The sequence below is a fragment of the Elaeis guineensis genome, chromosome 11 (assembly GCF_000442705.2).
Source record: "Elaeis guineensis isolate ETL-2024a chromosome 11, EG11, whole genome shotgun sequence".
Classification (NCBI taxonomy): domain Eukaryota; kingdom Viridiplantae; phylum Streptophyta; class Magnoliopsida; order Arecales; family Arecaceae; genus Elaeis; species Elaeis guineensis.
The window spans coordinates 12979493-13003890 of NC_026003.2; the positions used below are offsets into that span (position 1 = coordinate 12979493).

At 39.6% G+C, this 24398-nt stretch overlaps 1 protein-coding gene and 1 non-coding gene across 2 annotated transcripts in view; one reads left to right on the forward strand and one right to left on the reverse strand.

Annotated features, from left to right (window-relative positions):
• LOC105061210 (F-box/LRR-repeat protein 10) overlaps positions 1 to 23887 on the forward strand; it is a 43762-nt gene extending 19875 nt beyond the window's left edge. The window contains 2 exon segments of the mRNA XM_010945194.4: positions 22199 to 23456; positions 23459 to 23887. Coding sequence (XP_010943496.2) covers positions 22199 to 23456; positions 23459 to 23613 — 1413 coding nt within the window. The 3' untranslated portion in view covers positions 23614 to 23887.
• On the reverse strand, positions 854 to 959 carry LOC114912749 (small nucleolar RNA R71). Its single transcript, XR_003798575.2, has one exon. It is a non-coding gene; the product is annotated as a small nucleolar RNA R71 (small nucleolar RNA).
• Positions 23888 to 24398: the final 511 nt, after the last annotated feature.

Below are 24398 nucleotides of genomic sequence, written 5' to 3' on the forward strand. Positions count from 1 at the left end.
AGCTGGCGACCTGAGGGTCCTAATAGGTTATAGCTTTGCTTGTTACCGAAGTCAGTGGGCTAAGGGTCATTGTACATTAGCCCTCACCTCTCGATCAGCTGGGGTCTTCATGGGCATTGGCTTCGCTGAAAAGCGAGCACAGCTTTCGGAGGTCCTTGTGGTTGCCCCTGCTTCCCATACTGACAAGCCTTCTGCCCATGTAGGTGGAGTTGGCGAGCTTTGGGAGTCCTTGCAGGTTAGCCCTCATTTCCCATATGACTAAGGTCTTTATGGGCCGCTAGCTCGCTGAAAACAAGTGGCCTTCGAAGTCTTTAGTGGTTAGCCTGATCGTTGTCGTGGCGTCAAAAATAAATCACTAACTTACTACTATGTAGATAGTGCAAGTCAGGTTCGTATCCACAGGGACAGTGTTTAGTTGCATTTGAGTGATTTAGATTTAAATTGAAGAAGAGTAAAAGTTGATTAATTAAAAGACTACTAAATAAGCAAGGAAATAAATAATTTAATTATGATTAACTTCAAGTATGAGAGAAGTTTCTCAGGATCTCAACTATTTTCTTGTTCGACAGTTGGTATCCTGCTTAACATGCCTTTGCTTGGTATCTAAACAATAAAGATATAGCCTATCTTAGAGAGCACGGTCTGTACCCATAGATCACGGCTCATCTCTTAAAGTTATAGGCTAGTCTAAATTCTTTAGATACAAAAGAAGAAATTTAACCTAAAGATAATCTATCCCAAGAAGGACAAAGCCAAATATTGGTTAAACTCTTTAGATTCGATAACTAACTCAATTGGGTCCAACTTCAATGAGAATTTCTCAAGAAGTACTTTCTCATAAGAAAAACCAATCAGATTAGAAAGGCTATAACCAGTTTTTTCCAAATAGATGGAGAAATATTCCACGAAATATGGGAGAGGCTAAAGGACCTAATTCGAAAATGCCCACACCATGTAGTTTCAAAATGGCAACTAGTCCAGTGTTTCTATGATGGCCTATCAAAGAAACACAGGCAAATGGTAGATGCCTCATGCGGAGGGATCTTCATGTTAAAAGTGAGGAGAGGCATGGCGGTTATTCGACACACTGAGTGAAAACTCTCTACACCATATGTCTGCTCGTGCCACGTAGGCTCATTACTAAGAAAAAGGATGGAATCTATAAAATTGGTAAGTTCATAGATGTTCACAGCAAAGTGGATGAGTTGTCCCAGAAGATGGATCGCATACTGAACATAGGACTCTCCTGCTCCAGCCATGTATAGTGCGCAACAAGAAGTTTGCGCAATCTGTTCTAGCCCCACCCATTGTATAACTGAATGTCCAGCCGCAGCCCAGTTTCCTGAGTTTGTGCAAGAGCAAGTGCACCAAGCTCAATTTCAAATGGCTCACAAACTAGGAAACAACCCGTATTCGAAAACATAACCTAGGCTGGCGAAACCATCCCAATTTCTCGTGGAAACCACAGCCATTTGTTACACCGATTCCACCAAGACCTAATTATCAAGAAACCAACTTTAGGAACACACCCTACTTGCAATACCAAAATGTTCCCCAACCTTCTTCAAGTAATCATAGCTCAGCCTTCGAAGAGAAGGTTCTACAAGCTTTAGCAAGGATAGAAACAAACTCCCAAACTCTCCACTCTCACACACAATCCATTGCCAAGTTAGAGACTTAAATCGAGCAACTAGCGACAGCCTTTGGTAGGAGGGAAGGAGGTAAATTGCCTAGTCAACCTGAGAGCAACCCAAAGGGGCAGTATATGGCTGAAAGTTCAAACACCCCAGATACCTTTTCCGAACATGCAAAGTCGGTTATGACTCTTAGGAATGGGAAGGTGGTCGAACAACCTAGAAAATGTTTTGAAACCACCGACACTTTGACTACACCTAAACTAGTTGAAGAGGACCTGAAACAAGAGGATAAACCAACATCATCAGCACCATCATACGTGCCCAAGGTACCATTTCCTAGTGCACTAGAATCCTCCGCTCCTTTTAACAAGAAGGGAGGACGAATGGACGAGATGATGGAATTGTTTAAACAAGTCCACATTAACCTCCCCCTTCTTGATGCAATTAAACAAGTTCCTGTCTATGCAAAATTTTTGAAGGATTTGTGCACACAAAAAATGCAAAAGTAGATCACAAATCTTTAAGAAAGTTTGTCTCATCGAGCAAGCAAGCTCGGTATTTCAACACACTACCCCTCCCAAGCTTAAGGACCCAGGTGCCCCGCTTATCTCGTGTTGTTAGGGACCTATATATAGAGAAAGCTTTGCTAGACTTGGGAGCAAGTGTAAATCTCTTGCCTAGCTCAGTATACGAACTCTTCGGGTTTGGCGAGCTTAAACCCACGACGGTTACCTTGCAATTAGCTGATAGATCTGTCAAGGTACCGCGTGGCATGTTGGAGGATGTACTCATTAAGGTAGATGAATTTTACTTTCCAGTTGACTTTCTAGTCTTTGATATGGAATATTTTGATACATCGAGGAAAATTTCCATAATTTTAGGACGACCCTTCCTAGCTACAGCAAACACATGCATCAATTATAGGATGGGTGTCATGGACGTTTCATTTGGAAACAAGAAGTTGAGATTGAACATATTCAATGCTTCTCAAGGACCTCAAACCAATGACTTTCGAAATAGATATACTAGAGAACTTGGTAGGAGAAGTGTCGGTCGCACCCTATATCAAGATCCATTGCAAGCTTGTTTGGCTCAGTTTGGGGTAGATGACTTTAATTTAGAAGGGGACGTTAATGAAGTAAGAACCTTATTAGACACACCCCTCTCTAAAATGCCCTGCCCCCATGGACCATTAAGTATGAGCCTTTACCTGATTTATCAGCCACTCCAGTAGTGCCCTCTTTGGAAACCGCTCCTATGCTAGAAGTGAAACCACCTCCGGTCACACTCAAGTATTTTTCCTTAAACCCAATGATATCCTTTCGGTGATCATTGCCTCAGACTTGACCCTTGATCAGGAAACACGGCTCATAGGGATTCTAAAAGAGCACAAGCCATTGGGTGGTCAATTGTCGATCTATACATGGAATGCCGTATCGGGCCAAACCACTTGGTATGGGGTGTATTGAACCGGATCGACAGCCAGCTGACCCGGTTCGGTTTTTTTTTCAAAAAATTCTTCAAACCGCATCGAATTGGGCGGTTTGACACGGTTTGGAGCCATACCGCCCAAAATCAGACGGTATGGCTCGGTTCGGCACGGTTTGACGTTGAATCGAACAGTACCGATAGAGTACATGGGGGTGGGGGGGTGTGGGTGTTGTGGTGGGATCTGAGCTGTCAATTAGTGGCAGCCAGACTTTTTTTTTCATTAAAAGCCGAGAGGCTCTCTCAGAACTTTCGAGAGGTGCTCTCAGGCTTTCGACAAACGAATGATCGAAAACTTTCGAAAAAATTAGAAAAAAATTTTTTTTGTCAAATTGCAGCACTTCTTTGAGGAGACGATGTTTTTCGATCAGGAGTATGGTAATGTATTATTCTTTTAGTAAATATTTTATTTTTTATATTTTTGTTGCTAAAAAAGATAACAACGAAGAAGTAAGAAAATAAGAAAAAATATGTAAAATTTTATGGTTTTGATATGATTTGATCATATGTGATAGGTCTTTGGAAGATTTACATATGACACTAAAATCATTGATTTTTATTAATTATATATTTTTTAAAATATATATATTATATTCATAAAAAATATTAAAAAATAAATTTAAAAAAATATAAAATCAGAGATTCAGAATCATGTTTAGAATGATTCAAGCTACTTGAATCTAACCTTGGATTTTTTTTAAAATTTTTAAATTAAAAAATATTTTTATAATTATTTAAATAATAAAAAAATATAATCAAATAAAAAAATATGTAAAATTAGTACTATATTTGAGCTAATTCAGAAATATTATTTGAAGCATATAACATATTTTTTGAATTTATGAGTTTTAAAATTATTATTAATTTTTTTTTAATTTATATATAATATTTTTTTAATAATTATTAAACTGTCATGTTTTGTTATACTTACAGAAATGAGTAAGATTCAGAGCGTGACATTGGTTGGGATCATGGTGAGATGCTCTCGGCTGACATCATTGAAAATCAAATGGTGCAATACAGAATTCAAAGAGAATGATTAGGTTGAAGCAGCACCTGACTGGTGGTTATTCTGATGTGTTCATGTGTCGAAAATGCCACAGAAGGTCCGACAGTTGATGAAGAAGTACTTCGCTGATTCGAAAGCAGTGAAGGAAAGGCAAAGCAAAAGAGGACGGAGGTGGATGTCAAGCTGCAGAGCATCTTTCTATCACTTTAGAGAGTCAGAGAGGCTTCCACTTCAGATGATGAGGCATAGATTGAGACTGTCATTCAGGCGAGTTTGGATGATCAGTACCGCAGGAGGAGATGTCAGATATAGAGAGCGATTTGTACCATCATGCTACGAATTGAGGTTTGGATCAGCGATCGATGGGGAAGAATTTGAGTTCAGGACTACCTCAGTCAGAGTCTGGTGGTAGAGGGAGCGACATAATATTTCATCTTTGTTGGAGCTTTTGGAACAGGAGATCCTCCAGAGATATTCCAGTAGGAGCTATATTCATGATTTGGATCCACATGCTTTTTTCTGCTAGAATTCAAAATAGTAGAGGATTAACATTAGGGTGAAAAAGATAAGAAAAGGATATGTGGCAAGCTATTGGATCATGGTTTATTTCAGCCATATTCCAGTAAATGCAGCAGGCAATCCTTACTATCGATCTGTCATTTCAGCCATAGAGACTGTCGGTCAAGATGTAGATCCGTCGGACTTAAGGAATCTATGGTCAGCTTCTTGACAGTAATAAAGAGGATCTGCAGAGATGGATTACTTCTTACAAGAATAAATGGTCCACATACGGATTGACAGTGATGTATGATGGTTGGATCGGTCCTACTAGACGGAGCATCATTAATTTTTTGAATACTGTGATAAAAAAATATTTTTTCACAAATTAATTGATGCTTCAGATAAAATACGATGCCGCATATATCTTTGGTCTGATGGAGGAGGTAATTGATTCAATGGATAAGCAGTATGCAAGTCATCACAGATAATAGGCCACAATATAAGGCTGTCGGAGAGTTACTGATGGAGTGACGACCGCAGATATACTGGACTCCATGTATTGCACATTGCATTGATCTTATATTGATGGATACTGAGAAGATTCATAGGGTGCAGCAGGTAATGAAGATTGCCTAGACTATTATTAAATTCATCTACAACACACATGGGTCTTTTCATTGATGCGGACGTATACTGGGGAGAGATCTTGAGATCGGATGTCACATGATTTGCTATCAATTACGTAGCACTTGATAGTCTTCTTCAGAAGAAAGTAGCCTTACATCAGATGTTTATCAGTACAAATGGCAGAAGAGCAGATATGTGAGGGCCAGTATTGATGGAAGTCATGTAGAGAACTTGGTGACGAGTCAGTCATTCTGGCAGTGGACTAAGAAGATAGTGAAGGTTATTAAGCTATTATACGAGATGCTTTGCATTGTGGATAGTGAAAGATACCTCCAGATGGGCTTCTTATATTACATGATAGAGGATAAAAAAACAGATCAATGAGAATGATCCGAAGCATGTCAAGAATTCATTAACATCATTAAGCGCTGTTGGGACTATTAGATGGATAGAGATTTGCATCTAGCTGGTAAGCACAGATTCAAAATATTTTAAAATATTTTTTTTCATACTTATAAAAGTATATTTAATCAATTATGAAATTTATCTGCAGCTTATTATTTAAATTCAAGATTTTAGTATACCATTTTTGGGATAGATATGGATAACGAGCTTGCTGCTTTTCGTAATGTGATATATAGGATGGTGTTCGATTCAGAAATCGCATCCTTATGTCTGCAAGAGGTATGCTAGTTTAAAATAGATATGATTATTCAATTAAATTCGATCTGTGCTCAACGATATATTTATAAATTTAATAAATATATTTTTTACAAACGAAATAGTTTAGAGGGATCAGACAGCTTTGGAGTTCTATTAGCTGTCATAAGAAGAGAATCCAGATAAATTACATATCAATAATGAGTAGCATAGATTGATATCAATGCCTAATAATATCATGAAATTTGATATGTAATTTTGCTTTTGCAGCTGAATAGTGGATTCATTTTGAATGTCCGCAGAACATTTGAAGGTGTGGCTGTCTGTATTTTTTTCCAAACGGTCTCTGTTAGTGGCTGTGAGTGCAATTGGCCGACTTTCGTCCATATCCACAGCAAACAGAAAAATGTTTGACATAAAAGCGCCTCAATGATCTTGTACATATTCACTATAATCTAAGATTGAGGCTAAAATGCATTCAGAGAGAAGTACAACTGAAGTACATTGATCCGACATTAGATGATTATGCTGACAAGATGACGATCCGATTATCGGATGGCTTGCAGATCAGCAGCAGGAGTCAGAGCTTGATGAGCCGGAGTCTCCTCCACGATCAGTCAGTGTGGTAGTTAGGGAGATCAGGATGGATCCAAGGCAATGGGCAGAAAAAATATTTTATATAAGGTTCTAACTGATCAACTACAGTCTGAGGGGACACAGAGGACTCATTCATCACATGACTCGATCTTCGATACATCCTCGCAGAGGTTTGAGCAAGAAATGTTTAGATGAGGTCGGTCAGCAACTAGACATTCATTCTCTCAATCACAGAAAACTCAATCCCAGAGGGGCACAAGAGGAGGAAAAGAAAAGACAGTTGCACGTACACCACTCTTAAGAGTATAGGAGCTATTTGACTCAGATTCGGAGCTCAGAGAGAGGATGTTGGTATTAGTAGTAGTTATAGATCTGATGATCAGGGAGGAATTGGAGGACAGGAGACCACTGCTTATGAGACAGCCACAGGATGATATTCGATTCACCGATGAGTCCCAGTTTACACATGCCACACAAGATAGGGACCATGGTAGATGAGTCGGTAGAGATCGTGGGGAGTCGATTTCATATAGATGATAGGCTTCTAGAAGTCGTCCAGCATACGATGCAGCTGCAGATGATTTTGCACATGGAGTAGGATCAATGGATATATCTAGATCATCTTCGCATTATGAATCTTATTACCTGCAGTCATTTTATGATCCATATGGATATGGTGCATTCGAGACATCATCTTCTAGTGGTTACTATCTTATGCAGTCTGGAGCATCTTACGAATCAGATTTTGCTACCGATATATATGGATGGGCTCTTTCATAGCCATACCATCATCTCGAGGATATTTCTCAGTCAAAATTTGAGGGATTTGAGATATCTTATAAGCCAGAGATAATGCCTTACGGGATAAATATTCAGGAGTACAGTGCTTCTTGGTTAGAGGGATGGATTGATATTCCTCCAGACTATGTCGATGATCCAGATATCTACGAGCGTCACAGACATTCGATGAGAAATTAGATGTAGAGTAGATCTTGAAGTTAGTATATCATTTTTTGTACTTTATATTTTAAAAATTTAGATACATTTTAATACATTTATATTTTTTTTTAAATTTTAGGATGATAGTGTTGTAATATAATGTAAATAAATATATATTTAAAATCTTGGATCAAAATTTTTTGTACCGCTATCGAACTCAAAAATTGAACCCAAGTATGTCAATAATATGCAATATAATGTAATTTGGGGGTTATAATTATAAATTAATAACTTGGAGATCCAAAAAAAAGAAACAAAACAACAAAAAAATTTGTATCGGTATCGAATCGATACGTCGGAGCGTATCGTGTGTCGGCACAGTATGATACTAATACTGTACCGTACCAGTCCGATGTCGGTACGGATACCGGTACAGCGATCTTTGGCCAAACCACAGGGACATGCAGAGGAGACTAAACCCTAATATGCAGGACGTAGTTAAGAAGGAAGTCGTCAAGTGGTTAAATGCAGAAATCTACCCAATATCGGATAGTAAATGGGTCAACCCTACTCAAGTAGTATCTAAGAAATCAGGTATTATTGTGATAGAAAATAAGGAAGGTGAATTGCTTGCTACTCGCACATCTAATTGGCGGGTATGTGTCGATTATCGTAAGCTGAACCCTGTCACTAGGAAAGATCACTTTCGATTACCATTCATTGATCAAATCCTAGAACGGCTGGCAGGTCAAAGCTTCTTCTGCTTTTTAGATGGCTATTCGAGATATAATCAAATACCCATCTTTCTTGACAATCAAGAGAAAACTACCTTCATCTGTCCTTTTGGCACGTTCGCTTTTCGACGCATGCCCTTTTGCCTCTGCAATGCACCTGCTACATTCCAGCGGTGTGTACTGGCCATTTTCTTCGATATGGTGGATAAGTTTTTAGAAGTTTTTATGGACGATTTCTCCATATTTGGTACCACATTTGAGGATTGTCTTCAGAACCTAAGTGTTAGAACGATGTAAGAAGACAAACCTTGTCTGAAGTTGGGAAAAGAGCCATTTTATGGTTCGGGAAGGGATCATACTAGGCCATATTATTTCTGAAAGAGGAATCGAAGTAGATAAGGCTAAAGTAAAAGTAATATCAACATTACCACCCCCGACCTCGATTTGATAGGTACAATCTTTTTGAGGTCATGCCTGGTTTTACAAATGCTTCATCAAAGATTTCAGCAAAATCGCTAGACCCTTGTATAATTTATTGGTCAAAGACACCATTGTCTTTGATGAAGAATGCTTGCAATCCTTTCATACACTGCACTGCCTAACTGTAGCATCAATAATCAAACCACTAAACTGGTCTTTTCCATTTGAAATCATATGTGACGCATCCGACTTCGCGATAAGTGCGGTTTTAGGCCAACGAATTAATAAGGAGCCATATGTGATTTATTATGCTAGTAAGACTCTATCCAACGCGCAGTTGAATTGCATCACAATAGAAAAAGAATTATTAGCTGTAGTGTTCATCCTAGACAAATTTCGATCATACCTTCTAGGGGCCAAGGTTCTAGTGTATTCTGATCACACAGCCCTAAAGTACTTACTCTCCAAGAAAGATACTAAGCCACGACTGATCAGATGGATCTTTCTTTTGTAAGAGTTTGATTTAGAAATCCGAGATAAGAAGAGATCTGAAAATGTGGTAGCTGACCACCTTTCTAGAATCATATTCGAACATCTAGAAAACATTGACGAGGCCATTGACCAGTTCTCGGATGAGCAACTCCTCACTGTATCTGCCAATCTCGCTCCATGGTTTGCCCACATTGTCAATTATCTGGCCATAGGACAGATCCCTGTCCACTGATCAAAACAGGAGAAGGATCAATTCTTCTCACAAGTTAAACATTACTTTTGAGAGGAACCTAAATTGTTCAAATACTGCCCCGACCAGATAATCTGTCGGTGTGTCTCCAAGAGTGAGTTTTAAAGCATTCTCACATTCTGCCACTCTCTAGGATGTGGGGACATTTCAGTGGGAAGAATACTGCAGTAAAAGTGCTGCAAAATGGATTCTACTGGCCAACACTGTTCAAAGATGCACACGACTTTGGCCGTAACTGCCCAAGATGCCAACAGATAGGAAACATATTCAGGAAGCATATGATGCCACTAATCCCAATTTTAATAGTATAAATTTTTGATGTTTGAGGAATAGATTTCATGGGATCATTTTCGGTTTCTCATGGATTCGAATATATTCTAATGGTTGTAGATTACGTCTCTAAATGGGTGGAGACAATCGCAACTAGGACCAATGATCCCTAAGTCGTGATCAAATTTATACAAAGATATATCTTTAGTCGTTTTGGCTTCCCACGAGCAATTATTAGTGATGGGGGCACTCACTTCACGAACTAGCACTTTGAAGCACTAACGAAGAAATGTAACATTACACACAAAGTAGCCACCCCATATCAGCCCCAAACCAGTGGTCAGATGGAAGTCTCAAATAGGAAGATAAAACATATCTTAGAAAAGACGGTTAAGCCCAATAAAAAAGATTGGTCCCTTCGATTAGATGATGCATTATGGGTCTACCGTACCGCTTTTAAAACTCCTATTGTCATGTCACTCTATAGGTTGGTCTTTGGAAAAGCATGCCATTTATTGGTCGAATTAGAACATCGCATATTTTGGGCCATAAAAAAATTTAACTTCGATATGAAGAGTGCGGGTTCTAATAGGAGGCTCCAACTAAACGAACTAGATGAGCTACGAAATGATGCATACAAAAGCTCATGCATCTATAAGGCTCGAACAAAAGCTTTTCACGATAAGTACATTTTCAGAAAATCATTTGAGCCCAATCAAAAAGTATGCCTTTTCAACTCATGATTACGCCTCTTCCTCGGTAAACTGCGCTCTCGTTGGGATGGATCTTTTACTGTCACCCAAGTATTCCCCCACGAAGCAATCGAAATTCACGATCCCCAAAATGAAAATACATTCAAGGTAAATGGTCAACTCCTAAAGCCATATGTAGATGGAATTCAGAACAAAGAATTAATCGATACCATCTACTTGGTGGATCCACTATACGACCAACAATGAGCTGCTTGGCTCAGGCTGAAGATTTTAAACTAAGCGCTTGTTGGAAGGCAAGCCGGCATTTTTCTTTCAAATTATCCAGTTTTTTTTTTATTTTGTAGGAATCTAGTAAAGACTAGCCCAGTTGGGAGCACATCATCAACATCCGACGAGAATCTGATGGAGTACAAGCAAGAACCTACAAACAACAACAAATCAGGTGGTATCCCTTCTTGGTGAATATTTTTGTTTTTCTCTTCTCCATTAGGGACAATGAAAATTAAGTTGGGGGGAGAATAACTAACTTTAACTTAATCGGATCCTCAAGTATAATTAGAAATAGTTAGCTTTATGTACCCAAATTTTGTTTTGATTAAAAGTTAATTAGACACCCTAATGAATGATTAACGATCTAGATAATTTTAGAGATACTGAAAGATAAATTATTAAGAAAACCTAATGAATGGTAGAGTTTAGACCAGACCAAATTTTAAGAGTGGTTTCAAAACCCTCTTCTTATCGATTTCAATGAAGAATATGCTTCATGGTTTGGATGGAAAGATCGAGGTATGTAAAAAATTTTCGTTAGTAGTGATATTAAAAAAAAAAAAAGAAAGGAGGTTTTAGCATCGTCTTACTGAGTAATCAGATCTCTTCGTTTAAGCGTTGTGGTTTGCGTCAGAAGGTGGGGATGCAAGAATCTGATTATAAGGGTTAAAAAAAGAGAGGAGAAAAAGAAAAAATAATAGCAGATAATAAGGGGGACTAAATTGCAAGAAGATAAATCCAGCTCACATCTAGTTAGAGGACTTAAAAAGTAAAGTGAGAAGTTGATAAAAGAAGATCTCTAAAAAATTTCTATGGCTAATACTCAATCACTAACTGGGTCGAATTAATAATCCAACGATGTACCTCTTTAATAGTCTGGGCGGGTATCAGCTGCCTTTAGGAGTGTCTAACCTAACTTTCAATCAAGACTGAGTCGGTACTCTGATTTTTCTATTTTACTTGAGGACGAGCAAAAGTTCAAGTTGGGGGTGTGATCAATACATGAAATAGGATATTAGAAGTATTAAATTTTATGTTATTTAATTTATAATAGTTTGAATTTGATGCTTGGTAGTCGCTTTTGCAGGTAATTAGAAGGTTGGATCCATTTGATCAACTAAACTCTAAATTGGTCCAGATTCAAGTGAATCTGCAAGAAGGATTAATTTTAGCAGTTTAGCCACTTTAAAAGCAAGTGGGACCAAGATCAAATACTCAAGCACACTGAATGGGCAGTGGGGCCGAAAAAAGAAATAATTTACAGCTTCTTTTGGGTGTTTGAAACAAAAGGTGATGGATGGTCAAATAGTCAAATCGAGGAAGGAACAAGTTGGGCATTTCATGACGTGGTCAACAGGAGCATTGAATTTAAAAGGAAGGAAAGGGAGTGAAAGTTGAAGTGGGCCATAGCAATGATGTTTGAATTTAAATGGGATTGGTCAATACATGAACGTGGTGCATGGGGAGCAGTGGTGCAATGCCATTTAAGTGTTTTGTGGAATTAAATGCTAAACATGGATTACGTGGAAGCCTGGTTGAATGAATGGAAGTGGAAGCGGGTGTGTGTGACGCATGGAATGTATATAGCTGGGACAGAGCATGGGACTTGCATGGGATTTGCTGGCTGTAGGAGCTCGACATGGAATAGGGAACGAGCGATTGGATGTTGGAATAGGACACGGAATGGAACGGAATCGCGCAATGAATGCGCGTGAGATTTGTTGGTTGTTTTCACGTGGAGCGGGTGGAATAGGCATTGGAGCATGAAGCGAAAGTGGGCTGAATGGTGCGGAACGTAGAAGTTTGATGCGGAAACAAATGCATCTAGGATATGGTTTGGAACTTTATTTAAAGGGAGACTATGGAGACTGAAGATTTGAATCCTTCCATCGGGCCACCATCCTTCTCCATGTCATCACCATCCTTCTCCACCTAGAAACCATAGAACCAGCCGTCCAAATTATCTCCAAGCCACCCCTCTTCTTCTTATCCTTCCACACCACAAACAACGAGCTAGCCACCATCGTTCTTTATCTCTTCTCCCATCAGCCTCCCTCCACGTCTCACCTAGGCTAGCCATCCAAACATCCAAAAGCCTCCACAATCCAACACATGCCACCCTCTCTTCCATCTCCAAACCTCCAAATTCTCTGCAAAAATCGCTCTTCCAATTCTTGATCCCTACTCCAAGATGTGGGAAGGACATCTGCGGAGTTCAAAGATGAAGGCTTCAGCGAGAACATCCATGCGCGGCTAGTTCTCCATCTTCTCATGAGTGGTGACATTTCATTGATTTTTGGCTTGCTGAGTGGTGAGGAGCTAAGATATTTCTTCAATTCCTCAAAGATCTACTGACATTCTTCGGTCCATTGGAAGTTCTTTGGTTGTCTTAGGGTTTGAAAAAATGAAAGGCAGCATTCGGTTGATCTTGAGACAAATCGATTTAATGTTGCCATCTTATCTGTCAGGCACTGAACTTCTTTGATATTCTTGGGCGGACTCATCTCTTGTATGGCTCAAATTTTCACAGCATTGGCCTCTATTCTCTGACTGAACACCATGAGGCCCAAAAACTTGCCTGACTTAACCCCAAAGGCACACTTAGTTGGATTCAGCTTCATTTGATATCTCCTTAGGATGACAAAGGCTCCTCAAGATCTTCAATATGGGTTTCGGAGGTCCTGCTCTTGATAAGCATATCATCTATATAGATCATGTTTCGCTCGATCTGATCTTTGAAAATCTTATTTATAAGGCATTGATAGGTTGCGCCTATATTTTTAAGCCAAAAGACATGATCTTGTAACAAACAAGATCCCGATCAGTAATAAAAGCGGTTTTCTCCTCATCTTTTGGTATCATCCGGATCTGATTGTATTCCGAAAAAGCATCCATAAAGGTGAGGAGTTCATGGCTTGAGGTTACATCCATCAGTTGGTCAATGGGGGTTAAAAGATACCTGTCCTTAGGACACATCTTGTTGAGATCTGTAAAGTCGATGCAAATCCTCCATTTGCCATTTGCCTTTTTTATCAAAACCACATTTGTGATCCAACTCGGATAGGTAACTTCTCGAGCAAAGCTTGCATCCAATAGTTTGTCTACTTCTTCAGCTATTACCTTTTGATGCCCGAGAATGAAGCTTCTTTTCTTCTATTTGACAGATCTGTAGCTCATGTTGATGCCTAGTCGATGCGTCATCACATTCGAATCGATGCCTGGCACATCTGTTGGAGCCCAAACAAACACGTTCGCATTTTTCTGCAAAAAAGAGATGAGACATTTGGTTACCTGATCGAGTCTTGATCCGATCTGGACAGTATGCCCCTGGTTGCCGTCATTTAGTGGGATCGTCTCGAGGTCCACCAGCTTTCTTCATTCTTCTGATAGCTCGTCTCATATGTCTAGTCCATCCATCAGATAAGCTTCGGAAGGCCCTGCACCACGAAATGCGATATTGTAGCATTGTCATGCTAAGGTCTGATCTCCATGAACTTCAACTCCAGATTTCATGGAGAACTTCATTGTCGTGCTCGGAGTGCGTTAAGTCTCGAACATCCGAGGATGGTGTTGTAGGCTGAAGGTGCTCGAACAACCAAGAAGTCTATCTGGATCTTTGATCGTTGAGGTGATCGTCTGACCACAATAAGGAGAGTTATAACCCCTTCAACTGGTACAGCATCTCCAGTAAATCCTATCAGAGGGGTATCTAGTCGATCCAGCTGCTTTTGAGGGATGTCCATTTGAGAAGGCATCGTAAAATAAAACATCAGTCGAATTTTCATTATCAATAAGGACACAGCGTTCATTATAATTTTTGATATTCAAAGTTACAACCATTGCATCGTTATGTAGGTGTTGAACCCCTTCGGCATCTTTAGTAAAAATAAGGGATTCTTCAGTCAGCTTTTTGGAAGGTTCGGCTGACTTCTCTGCTCTACTCCGATGCCCCCTAATTATTGCATTTTTCACTCCCGCAGGAGGTCGATCTCTGGAGGGTTCCCTCTGCTGTTGTTCTGTCAGGCCGGGTGATCTCCGATGTTCCTCTTGTCACTCTTGCCGACACTTGATAAATTGATCCAGGCGTTCATGTCGAATGAACTCTTCTATCTCATTTCGAAGCTGAATAGTCTTTGATGTCGTGGCCATGGTTGTGGTGGTACAGGCGGTACTTGTGGTTTTGTTGGTCTGGAATAGGCCGCAACCTCTCCGCCCTTGGGATTCGATCTCTGATCTCCATCAGCACTTGAACTTGAGTGGCGTTCAATGGGGTGTAGTTTGTAAATCTCCTAGGCGGAGATACATGCCGTTTCCTTCTGAAATTGTCCCTCCTCTGGGGGTTCCATGGGGGAGTTTGGGACCACTGACTCTGGGCGGAGAGTGGGAGCGCCGTCGATTCTTTGGCGGAGATTCCAGCTTTTCTTCTTTCAACCATGTTCGTCGGGGGCTCATCTTGAAACGCCTCATCTGCCCTGGTGTACTTCTCTGTCGGAGCCAGCATACTGACGAAGTCATAGGGGTAGATCTTCTTCAAGGAGTATCGAAGAGTATCGAAGACCATTCTTTAGTACTCCGCCCTTCAAGACGGCCATTGCGACCGACTGATCTAGGTTGCGAACTTTTAATACGACCGCATTAAAGCGATCGAGGTAAGATCGGATGGACTCCCCTTCTCTCTGCTTCACATTCATCAAGGACTCCATCCTTTCTGTTATCTTTGCTACTCACAAAATGGCCTACGAACAATCGGCTCATTTGATCGAAAGAATGAATAGTCGTGTGTTCAAACTAGTGTACCAATGCCGGACTATGTCCTTCAGGGTGGACAGAAAGGTTCGGCAGACGGCGGCATCGGTTGCCCATGAATGAGCATCAGGGACTTGAAGCTTTTCAAATAGTCTATGGGATCAATGATCCCGTGGTAGCTCTCCAGTTGCAGCATTTTGAAATTTTTGGGGAGCGGCTCTTGGATGGTCCGATCGCTAAACGATGGGTTGGTATTATATCCGTCATCACGTGCTGGTGCTTGATGGTGGATTGCTTCGATCCGCTCGTTCATCTTTCGAAGTTTGCGGTTGATATCCACATCTCGGACAGTGCAGTTTTCTGAGCACTGAGGAGACCGCCGACTGGGAGTCGAGTCCTATCTAGAATGAGGACTTAGGAACCATCGTCTTCTTCGCTCTGGGCTTCGGGGCTGACTGTGATATGTCTATCTTCCCCACTCAGGACTGTCGGGGGATCGGTGGTCACCCCTACAGCGCTGCAGCAGGTTGCTGCAGGGGAATTGCTAATTGTGGATCTACCATTGGTGCTGCGTTGGTTGGTGGAGGAGCTACTGTGGCTGCTACTGTCGGTGCAGCATTGGTTTGCTGCACTGGCACTACCGCCGGCGGTACAACATGGAGCTACTGCATCACTTGAACGGCGGTGGTCAGAGTTCCAGCAGGTGGAATTGTTCCGCACTGACAGTCAACACTTGCTAGGAGGGTGGTTGCGAGACTTCCGACAGTGGTTGTGTTGGAGCTTACTGATCGATCGCATTCTTCGCTAATTGGGAGGCTGCAACGGTGCCATAATCTTGATCTTGTGCTCATAATCGGATCAAGGGAGTCCTTTTCTAGCGTCAATCTATTACCGCTGAAATTGAATCACGGTTAAGAGGGGAGCGGTGGCGCGTCCTCCTGAAAAAGAAATCTGCAAGCAAGTCCTGGCCGAAGTTGGCTTCGATGGAGATCTTTCGATGTTTAAATCAGATAACAGTAGAAACAGATGAAGAGTGCACAAAGATTGTTCGCGCACACCTTGCGGGGTCCCCTAGATGTCTTTTGTGGATGAAAGTTGAAAAATTGTTTTAAGAAAGGTTATGTGGTCGATTTAGGCCAACGTGGCAGGATTTTCGATCGGAATTTCGGAGAAAGTTATTACACCTATCTTATCCATTTCGAAGCCAGTTAAATATTGCGGGCACTTTTGAATTTTGAAATAAGGGCACTGATGGTATCAGACCGTTCCACTCATGGAAGCTTCGGCGTGGTCTGAGGGAGACGTATACCGAAGGGGAGAGACGTTTGGAGGTGACTGGGTTCAGTGAAATAAAATCGATGGAGGACGAAGTACGTTCCTGACTGGAGTCGGGGATTAGCTAATTAGGTGTCTAGCCATCTACAGGTGTTGGATAGATGTCGGATGTCGGCTATTAAGAAGACGAGACAGTGTGAGGCTGAAGTCAAGATGAGGCCAGAGTTAGAAATAAGCCGAAGTTAAGATCGGTCGGTACTGAGCATATGGTTCAGGGGGAGCATTAGAAGCCGAGAATCATCAGGAGCCAAAACTAGAATCAAGCCATATGCTCTGTTAGTCCATGTCTTCGGCCCAAATGATAAATATCCCCCCAACAGGTAATATCATTCAACATCTTTGAATCTCAATGATGTATTTCTTATCCCCAAATTGTCCACTAATTTAATCTCTATTGGTCAACTTGTAGAGAATAATTGTAAATTCTCATCTCACCTATTGGTTGTTTGATCTGGGAATTGGGAAGTTGATCGGGAGGGGGCATAAATACGGACGACTCTTCACTTTAACTCAAGCATCTCATAATAATACTGCATTTTCTGCTTCTTCTAAAGATGACTCCAATAAATTTTGGACATTATGGCATGGGAAATTAGGACATCCAAATTTTAATAACTATCCATGATGTTTCATTCTGGATTTCTTCGCAATAAAGTTATCTTTAGAGTTTTTTTTTGTTCTAGTTGTCTTGGTAAAAGTAAAAGTCTTCCTTTTTCAGATAGTACTCATATCTCCACTTATGCGTTTGTACTAGTATATTCTGATATTTGGATTACTCTATGATTTCAAGTTCAGGATACAAATATTTTGTTACATTTATTGATGACTATAGTCGCTTGGGTTTATTTACTGCGCCAAAAGTGGAAACTTTTATAGTTTTCAAAACTTTTGTATGATGATCGAAAATCAATTTGAAACTCAAATCAAAGTTTTGCGTTTTGATTTAGAGAGAGAGTATACGTCTAATGAGTTTCAAGTTTCTAAGTTTTTCTTCAAGAAAAATGATTTTATCTCAACAATCATGTCCTTACACCCCACAATAAAATGATGTGGCTGAACAAAAGCATCGTCATATTCTTGATGTTATCCGTACTCTGTTGCTCGACGCTTCTGTTCCTCTTATCTTTTGGATGAAGCTGTTAGAACTGGGTTTTTTTTAATTAATCGATAAATCTCTCCTATTCTTGCAAATGGAAGTCTGTACTTTTGGTTATTTCAAAAACAACTAAATTTTAGTATTCTATATACTTTTGGGTCTGTTTGTTTTGTCCATCTTCCACCTTTAGAATGTAATAAGTTTTCAGCTCAATCAGTATGTTGTGTTTTTCTTGCCTATGCAATAAATCAATGAGATTTTTGTTGTTATGATCCACAGGTCAACGCATTTCTCACAATGTTATTTTTTGTGAAAATCATTTTTTTATGAAAATTATTCAGTTGTTTATCATGTCTTCGCTTTAGTATGGCATTTATTTGATGATTTATCATCCTTGAATCATTTCAAAACAGCGAAAAATGTCTCCAGTCAATCTGCTCTCCGCTCCCTCTAACACTTCACAGGACCTAGTTCCAGCATCTCATCTTTTCACTTCTCATTTGGATTCTTAGAAACCTATTCTTCATAGATCATCCTGGATCAGTCATCCTCCAGTGTTATGCTTTCTTATCTTCATCAACACTTTCTATCCACCTTGTCCTCTATTTCAGTTCCCACTAATAATCAGGCTGTTAAAGATGATTGCTGGCAGCAGACTATGGATGAAGAGTTGAATGCCTTACCACCAATACATGGGATGCTGTTCCTTGTCCACCTAACATTACACCAATTGGCTGCAAATGGGTATATACCATGAAACTCTAGTCTGATGGGTCTTTAGATCGATATAAAGCTCGCTTGGTAGCATTGAAAAATCGGCAAGAATATTGTATTGATTATCATGAAACATTCACTCTAGTTGCTAAATGACATCTATTCGTACTACATTGCTTTAGCAGCTTCTCATGTTGGCCCATCTACTAGATGGATGTCAAGAATATATTTCTGAATGGTGATTTGTCGGAAGAAGTGTATATGAAACCTCCAAAGGTTGTCCGTTCCTCTCTAATTTTGTTTGCAAGTTGAAGCAATCTCTCTATTGTCTCAAACAAGCTCCTAGGGCGTGGTTTATTAAATTTCAAGGAACAATTTTGCAGGTGGATTTCAACAGAGCAAGTTTGATTCCTCCATACTTTTACAAATATCAACAAAGGGATTATTGTTTTACTTGTTTATGTCGATGATATATTAATCACAGGAGATGATTCTCGTGATATTCAATATATACAACAGATTTTATGTGACTTATTTCAATGAAAGATCTTGGACTTCTTATTTACTTTCTTAGTCTAGAAGTTCATTAGACTACTCAAGGTATCTTTGTCAATCAGCATAAGTGCTTGTAAGATCTCACTGAACTTGCTAACTTAACAAATACATCTATAGTGGATACTCCTATGGAAGCTAATCTAAAGCTTCATAGTGATGAGGGCAATTTGCTCCCTAATCCTACTCTTTATCGGCAACTTGTTGGCACTCTTGTCTATCTCACTTTTACTCAGCTTGATATTTCTTATACAGTAAATATTGTAAGTCAGTTTATGACCTCTCCACATCATTTCACTTTGCTATTATTTATTGCATTATTCGATATCTTAAATGTACCTCCGAACGTGGATTTTTTTTCTTTCGTGGCTCATCACTTACTTTAACTGCTTATGCTGATGTTGATTGGGGTGGTTGCCCCAATACTCGTAAATCCACAACTGTTTGGTGTATTTATTTGGACAAAGTCTCATCACTTGGAAGTGTAAGAAATAAGATAGGATTTCGAAATCTTCTGCTGAAGCTGAGTATAGACCAATGTCTTCGACATGTTCTGAAATTGAATAGTTGCACGCTACTTACTGAACTTGGGTTCTCGCAGTCTGCACCTACACCTCTATATGCTGACAACACAGTGCTATTAAGATTACTGAAAATCTAGTTTTTCACGAGCGGACTAAGCATATTGAAATTGGTTGTTATTACATTCGTAATGCTTATGATTGAAAACTATTTTACTTCCCCATGTGTTGTCTAAAGATCAAATTGCTGATATATTTACCGAGGCTCTTTATTCTTGCAGACATCAATTTCTTACTGGCAAATTGTTGCTGGTTAATTCACCACCGTCATTTGAGGGGGAGTGTCACGGATGTCTAGAAAATTTGATTTTTTTGATTTTAGACTATAGAATAATATTTCTAAATCAGCCTGATTGCATATTCCTTATCGGCCTTGATTTTTTGATATAAATATCCCTTAATTGCCTTATATAAATATCCCTATAAATCTGCCCTGTAAATTAGTCTGATTGTATTCCTTATCAACCTTAATTTTTTGATATAAATACCCCTATAAATCAGCCTGATTGTATATTCTGTTGTATTTTATCTCTATAAATATATGGCCTAGAAACTCAATTGAGGCAGGCAATTCCAGCATTCTCTTTGTGCTCTTGACATGGAGAGAGTGTCACAAGATTTAAAGCCTTGGTGGGTCGTGGGAATGCTACCATTAGGAACACATTTGTTTAGGTCATCATGGCAGCCCATGGAAGTATTGTCAAAGGTCAGCATTGACAAAGTATAGGAGCGACTTTGCATGCATCGTTTTGATGGCATGTGGGTGTTGGCATGTCACCATGAACAAATTTGTTCAGTTGCCGGGCATAAATCAAACTCATCTGGATGCAGCTCAAACTTATCAAACTACGTATATTAGATCTGGGAATAGGGATGTGATATGACATCTATATTCTTGCTACAGGACTAGGCTCAGATTTTCAAGCTTCAAAAATCTGCATGAAAAATGAATTAGTTAATTCAAGTGCTGGTGGTCGCTGTCTCCATGCTTTGTATGCAAGTTTGAGTTTATACACACTGAAATAATACTTGTGAATCTGAAGCATCAGCATCTTTGAAGATTAACTCTAGTCTTCCTAATTGTAGTCAGATTTTGTGACTGTGGAGCAAATACATGATTTTAGGAGGATTTCTGGTTTTTTTTTTTTTAAATTGAGATAATTGGTGCAGAACGCAAGGAATAAGCATGGTAAGATGCACACTGGAGGTAAACTGGTTAAAGTGTGGTACCATGGTTTGATGCTATAGGTTCCCTCAATTCAAGATGATTTTAGATGGTCCATGTGTCTTGAAGCATTTTCTGCGTCCCGTTAATACATCAGGATCTGCATGTTCACTGTGCAAATATTTCACCAACAAGCCTCATGGTCAGTCTCATGGACCACTACTTTGTCCTTATGTATGAAGTTGGTTGAACTTCAAAGATATGTATACCTAAAAGTTCCTACCTATGCTATCTAGGTCCCAAAAGTAGATTTACCCACTACAAAGTAAATGGGCAGGTTACAAATGGTCCACTTAGTCAATATGCAGAATGAACTTCTCTGTTGCCTTAACCAAATATTATTGTTATTTGACCTAATCCTGTAAATGGTATCTATCATTATTATGTGATCTGGAGGGGTTGGATTGTGTTGTGCTACTGCAATACCGAAGGAACACTTATGGTGAATGTACAGAATTCTGTTATGTTATATGGAGTTATTTCAGAACAATCAATGGCTTTAAGGAGAGTTCCATTTTTTTCTCAAGTTTCCTTTGCTATATATGACTATGATTTAATCATAATGATATTCTGCTATATGATCTATTAAAAAATAGTTGAAGCATATTCTTATCATTCTAGATGTTTTATAGCCTCTAAAATACAAAAGGTCATGATTTCTGGCCCTATTGAAGGGTTATCACTTATTTGTGTTTCTGAAGTTGCATTTGTAGACTGATCTAAGTTAACTTATGGAGATACTTGCTCATGCATCTGTAGCCACAAGGGAAATAGAATGTGGATGGTTGAACTTTGCTCTTGTTACGATTATATATGGATTTTTATATTGCAAATATTGTCATGTTAAGAAATTTGGAAATCTGTGTATTTAAGAAAGCTAAAGAGCAAATCCCATGTGGCTATTCCAATTTTTGAACGACCATGTTGTTAGCCCCAACTGAAATTCTCAAAACCTTGCTTTTATGAAATTGAAGAGTTAGCTGGTTCTTTTTCATTTAAAAATGATATGATTTAGACATCCCATTTAGTTAAGACATTAAACTTATCATGTTTTTACTCAAACAGAAATTATGTTTTGTTGAGTACATATAATTGAGAGGGCAGGTCTTGATGCAATGCTAAAGTTGTTTCATTGTGACCTGGGTGTTATGGGTTTGAAATATAGAAACAGTCTCTCTACATGTGGGGTAAGGGTGCATATGTTTGACCCTTCCCTGACCCTGCAGTGGCCGGAGCCTGTGCATTGAGATGCCTTTTCTGAGTACATATAATTACACTGGCATTTTTTGTTATATCTTGATGCATTTCTTTAACCAGTCTGATATATTGTAAACTTTGCTAGTATCTGAGCCTGGCACTTGATGTCTCAACATTTGACAACCCTAAATTTGGTCATGTCTGGGCAACTGCATCAGAAAGACTATCTACTCTTGAGCTTGGTTATATTCCTACGTCAATGCTGACTGAACTGATCAATTCAACTGTGGAGTCACGTCGGCCCCCAAATCATGTAAAACTACCATTCTTTCCAAGCCTCCAGAAGTTATGCCTTGCGGTAGACTATATTACGGATTACTTGGTTGGATCTATTGCGGAGGGCCTTCCTTTGCTGACCCATTTGGATCTTCAAGATGCTCCCATTATGGAGCCTATCATAGCTTCTGATCTCACAAATGCTGGTCTCCAACAGATCAATCCACATTGCAAATTGAAACACATTTCACTGATACGAAGCCAGGAGTTCTTATTCACGTACTTCCGTCGAGTGAATGATCTAGGCATCCTTTTGATGTCAGATTCTTGCTCTTCATTGGAGAGTATCTCCCTTGGTGGTTTCTGCCGTGTCACAGATACTGGTTTCAGGGCAATTATACACTCATGCTCTAGCCTCCGGAAACTTAGAGTTTCACATGGAAGCCACCTGACAGATCTGGTGTTTCATGACATCTCAGCTACTTCCCTGTCTCTGACACATGTTAGTTTGAGGTGGTGTAATCTCTTAACCAACCTTGGGATCTGGGGATTATCATATAACAAAGAGCTTAGCATTCTTGACCTAAGAGATTGTCGAAATGTTGGTGACGAGGCAGTAAAAGCATTAAGCTATCTTCCTAAATTACAGACATTATTATTGGATGGTACTGACATCAGTGATTTGGGAGTGTCATACCTGGGTAATGGGAAGTGTCCTTTGGCCTCATTGTCTCTCAGAGGGTGCAAAAGACTAACAGATGACTGCATCTCATCTATCTTTGGTGGTATGGTTCGGTCGAGCCTGCTAGTTTTAGACCTATCAAGGCTTCCCTATCTCTCAGACAATGGCATTTTGTTACTGGCAAAGAGTAGGACTCCAATCATTGAACTCCACATCCGAGAATGCCCACACATAGGGGATACTTCAGTCATGGCTCTAGCATCAATGCAGGTTGAAGGTGGGTCCTATGGGAGTAGCTTGTGTTTGCTGGATCTTTATGGCTGTGGTGATATTACACCACTTGCAATCCGATGGTTTAAGAAGCCTTACTTCCCAAGGTTGAGATGGCTGGGAGTGACAGGGAGCTTGAACCGAGATATGGTGGATGCTCTGGTAAGAAGCCGACCTTTTTGCATCTTGCATGCCGTGGCGAGGAACTAGGAACAGGATATTGGGATACATCATGTGGCTGGTATAGGCATGAAGAGGATGAGCTTGATGAACTTGAACAGTGGCTCTTGGAAGGTGAGGATGCTAGTGGTGATGAAGACATGATGGAGTGATTCTTGTGTTAAATACTATATTGTATGTAATTTGCACCATGTTTATCTTTAACCTTGTTGGTTATGTAAGTTATTGCTTGTAACTGTAATTGTTGCTCTTGATCGATGAACTTGGAGCAGCTAATGGTTCTTCTTGTCCGCTAAGTGATCACAACATACTGGTAGCTTTTTCTGAGTAGATTAATCCATGTAGTAGAAGTAAGAGATCAGGTGTATTCTGAATTTGGCAAAAGTCTGTTTCAGTTGATGCTTTTATTCAGCTTTTTGTTTAGGATCCAGCAGTGTTTCCAATCTTGATTAGGTTTGCCAACAGGAACCAATGTTCTTGCATGAATTCTGATTTATTCCCTCTTTTTTGTAATTTCTTTTCTTCAATCTCCTGATATGCGAGCATAGTCTGACACTCTTAATGTGCTTTATTTTAGTTCCTTCTTTGTTTTATTACACCTTACATCGGACATCTGGCCTGTGTTTAGAGCTTGTAGAAATTGTAATTCTCTTTAAATCGGAGCAGTATTCATGTACTGGATTTGTTACTTAAGTGGAGTTTTTTTTTTTTTCTTAATTCCCCTGATGCATATATCTCCAATGATCCGTGGCTATCACATTCTTCCTGTGTTCCGCAGGATATGTCGATCATTGCACCCATAACATGTGGTTCTCTCTGTTTAGGTCTGCAAATCTCAATGCAGGTGCTTCATTGCTTTTAACAGTGTAATAACGATTGCTCCCATTTCCTGATTTTTTTTTTTTTTGACTCTGAACACCATGATGCAATATTGTTG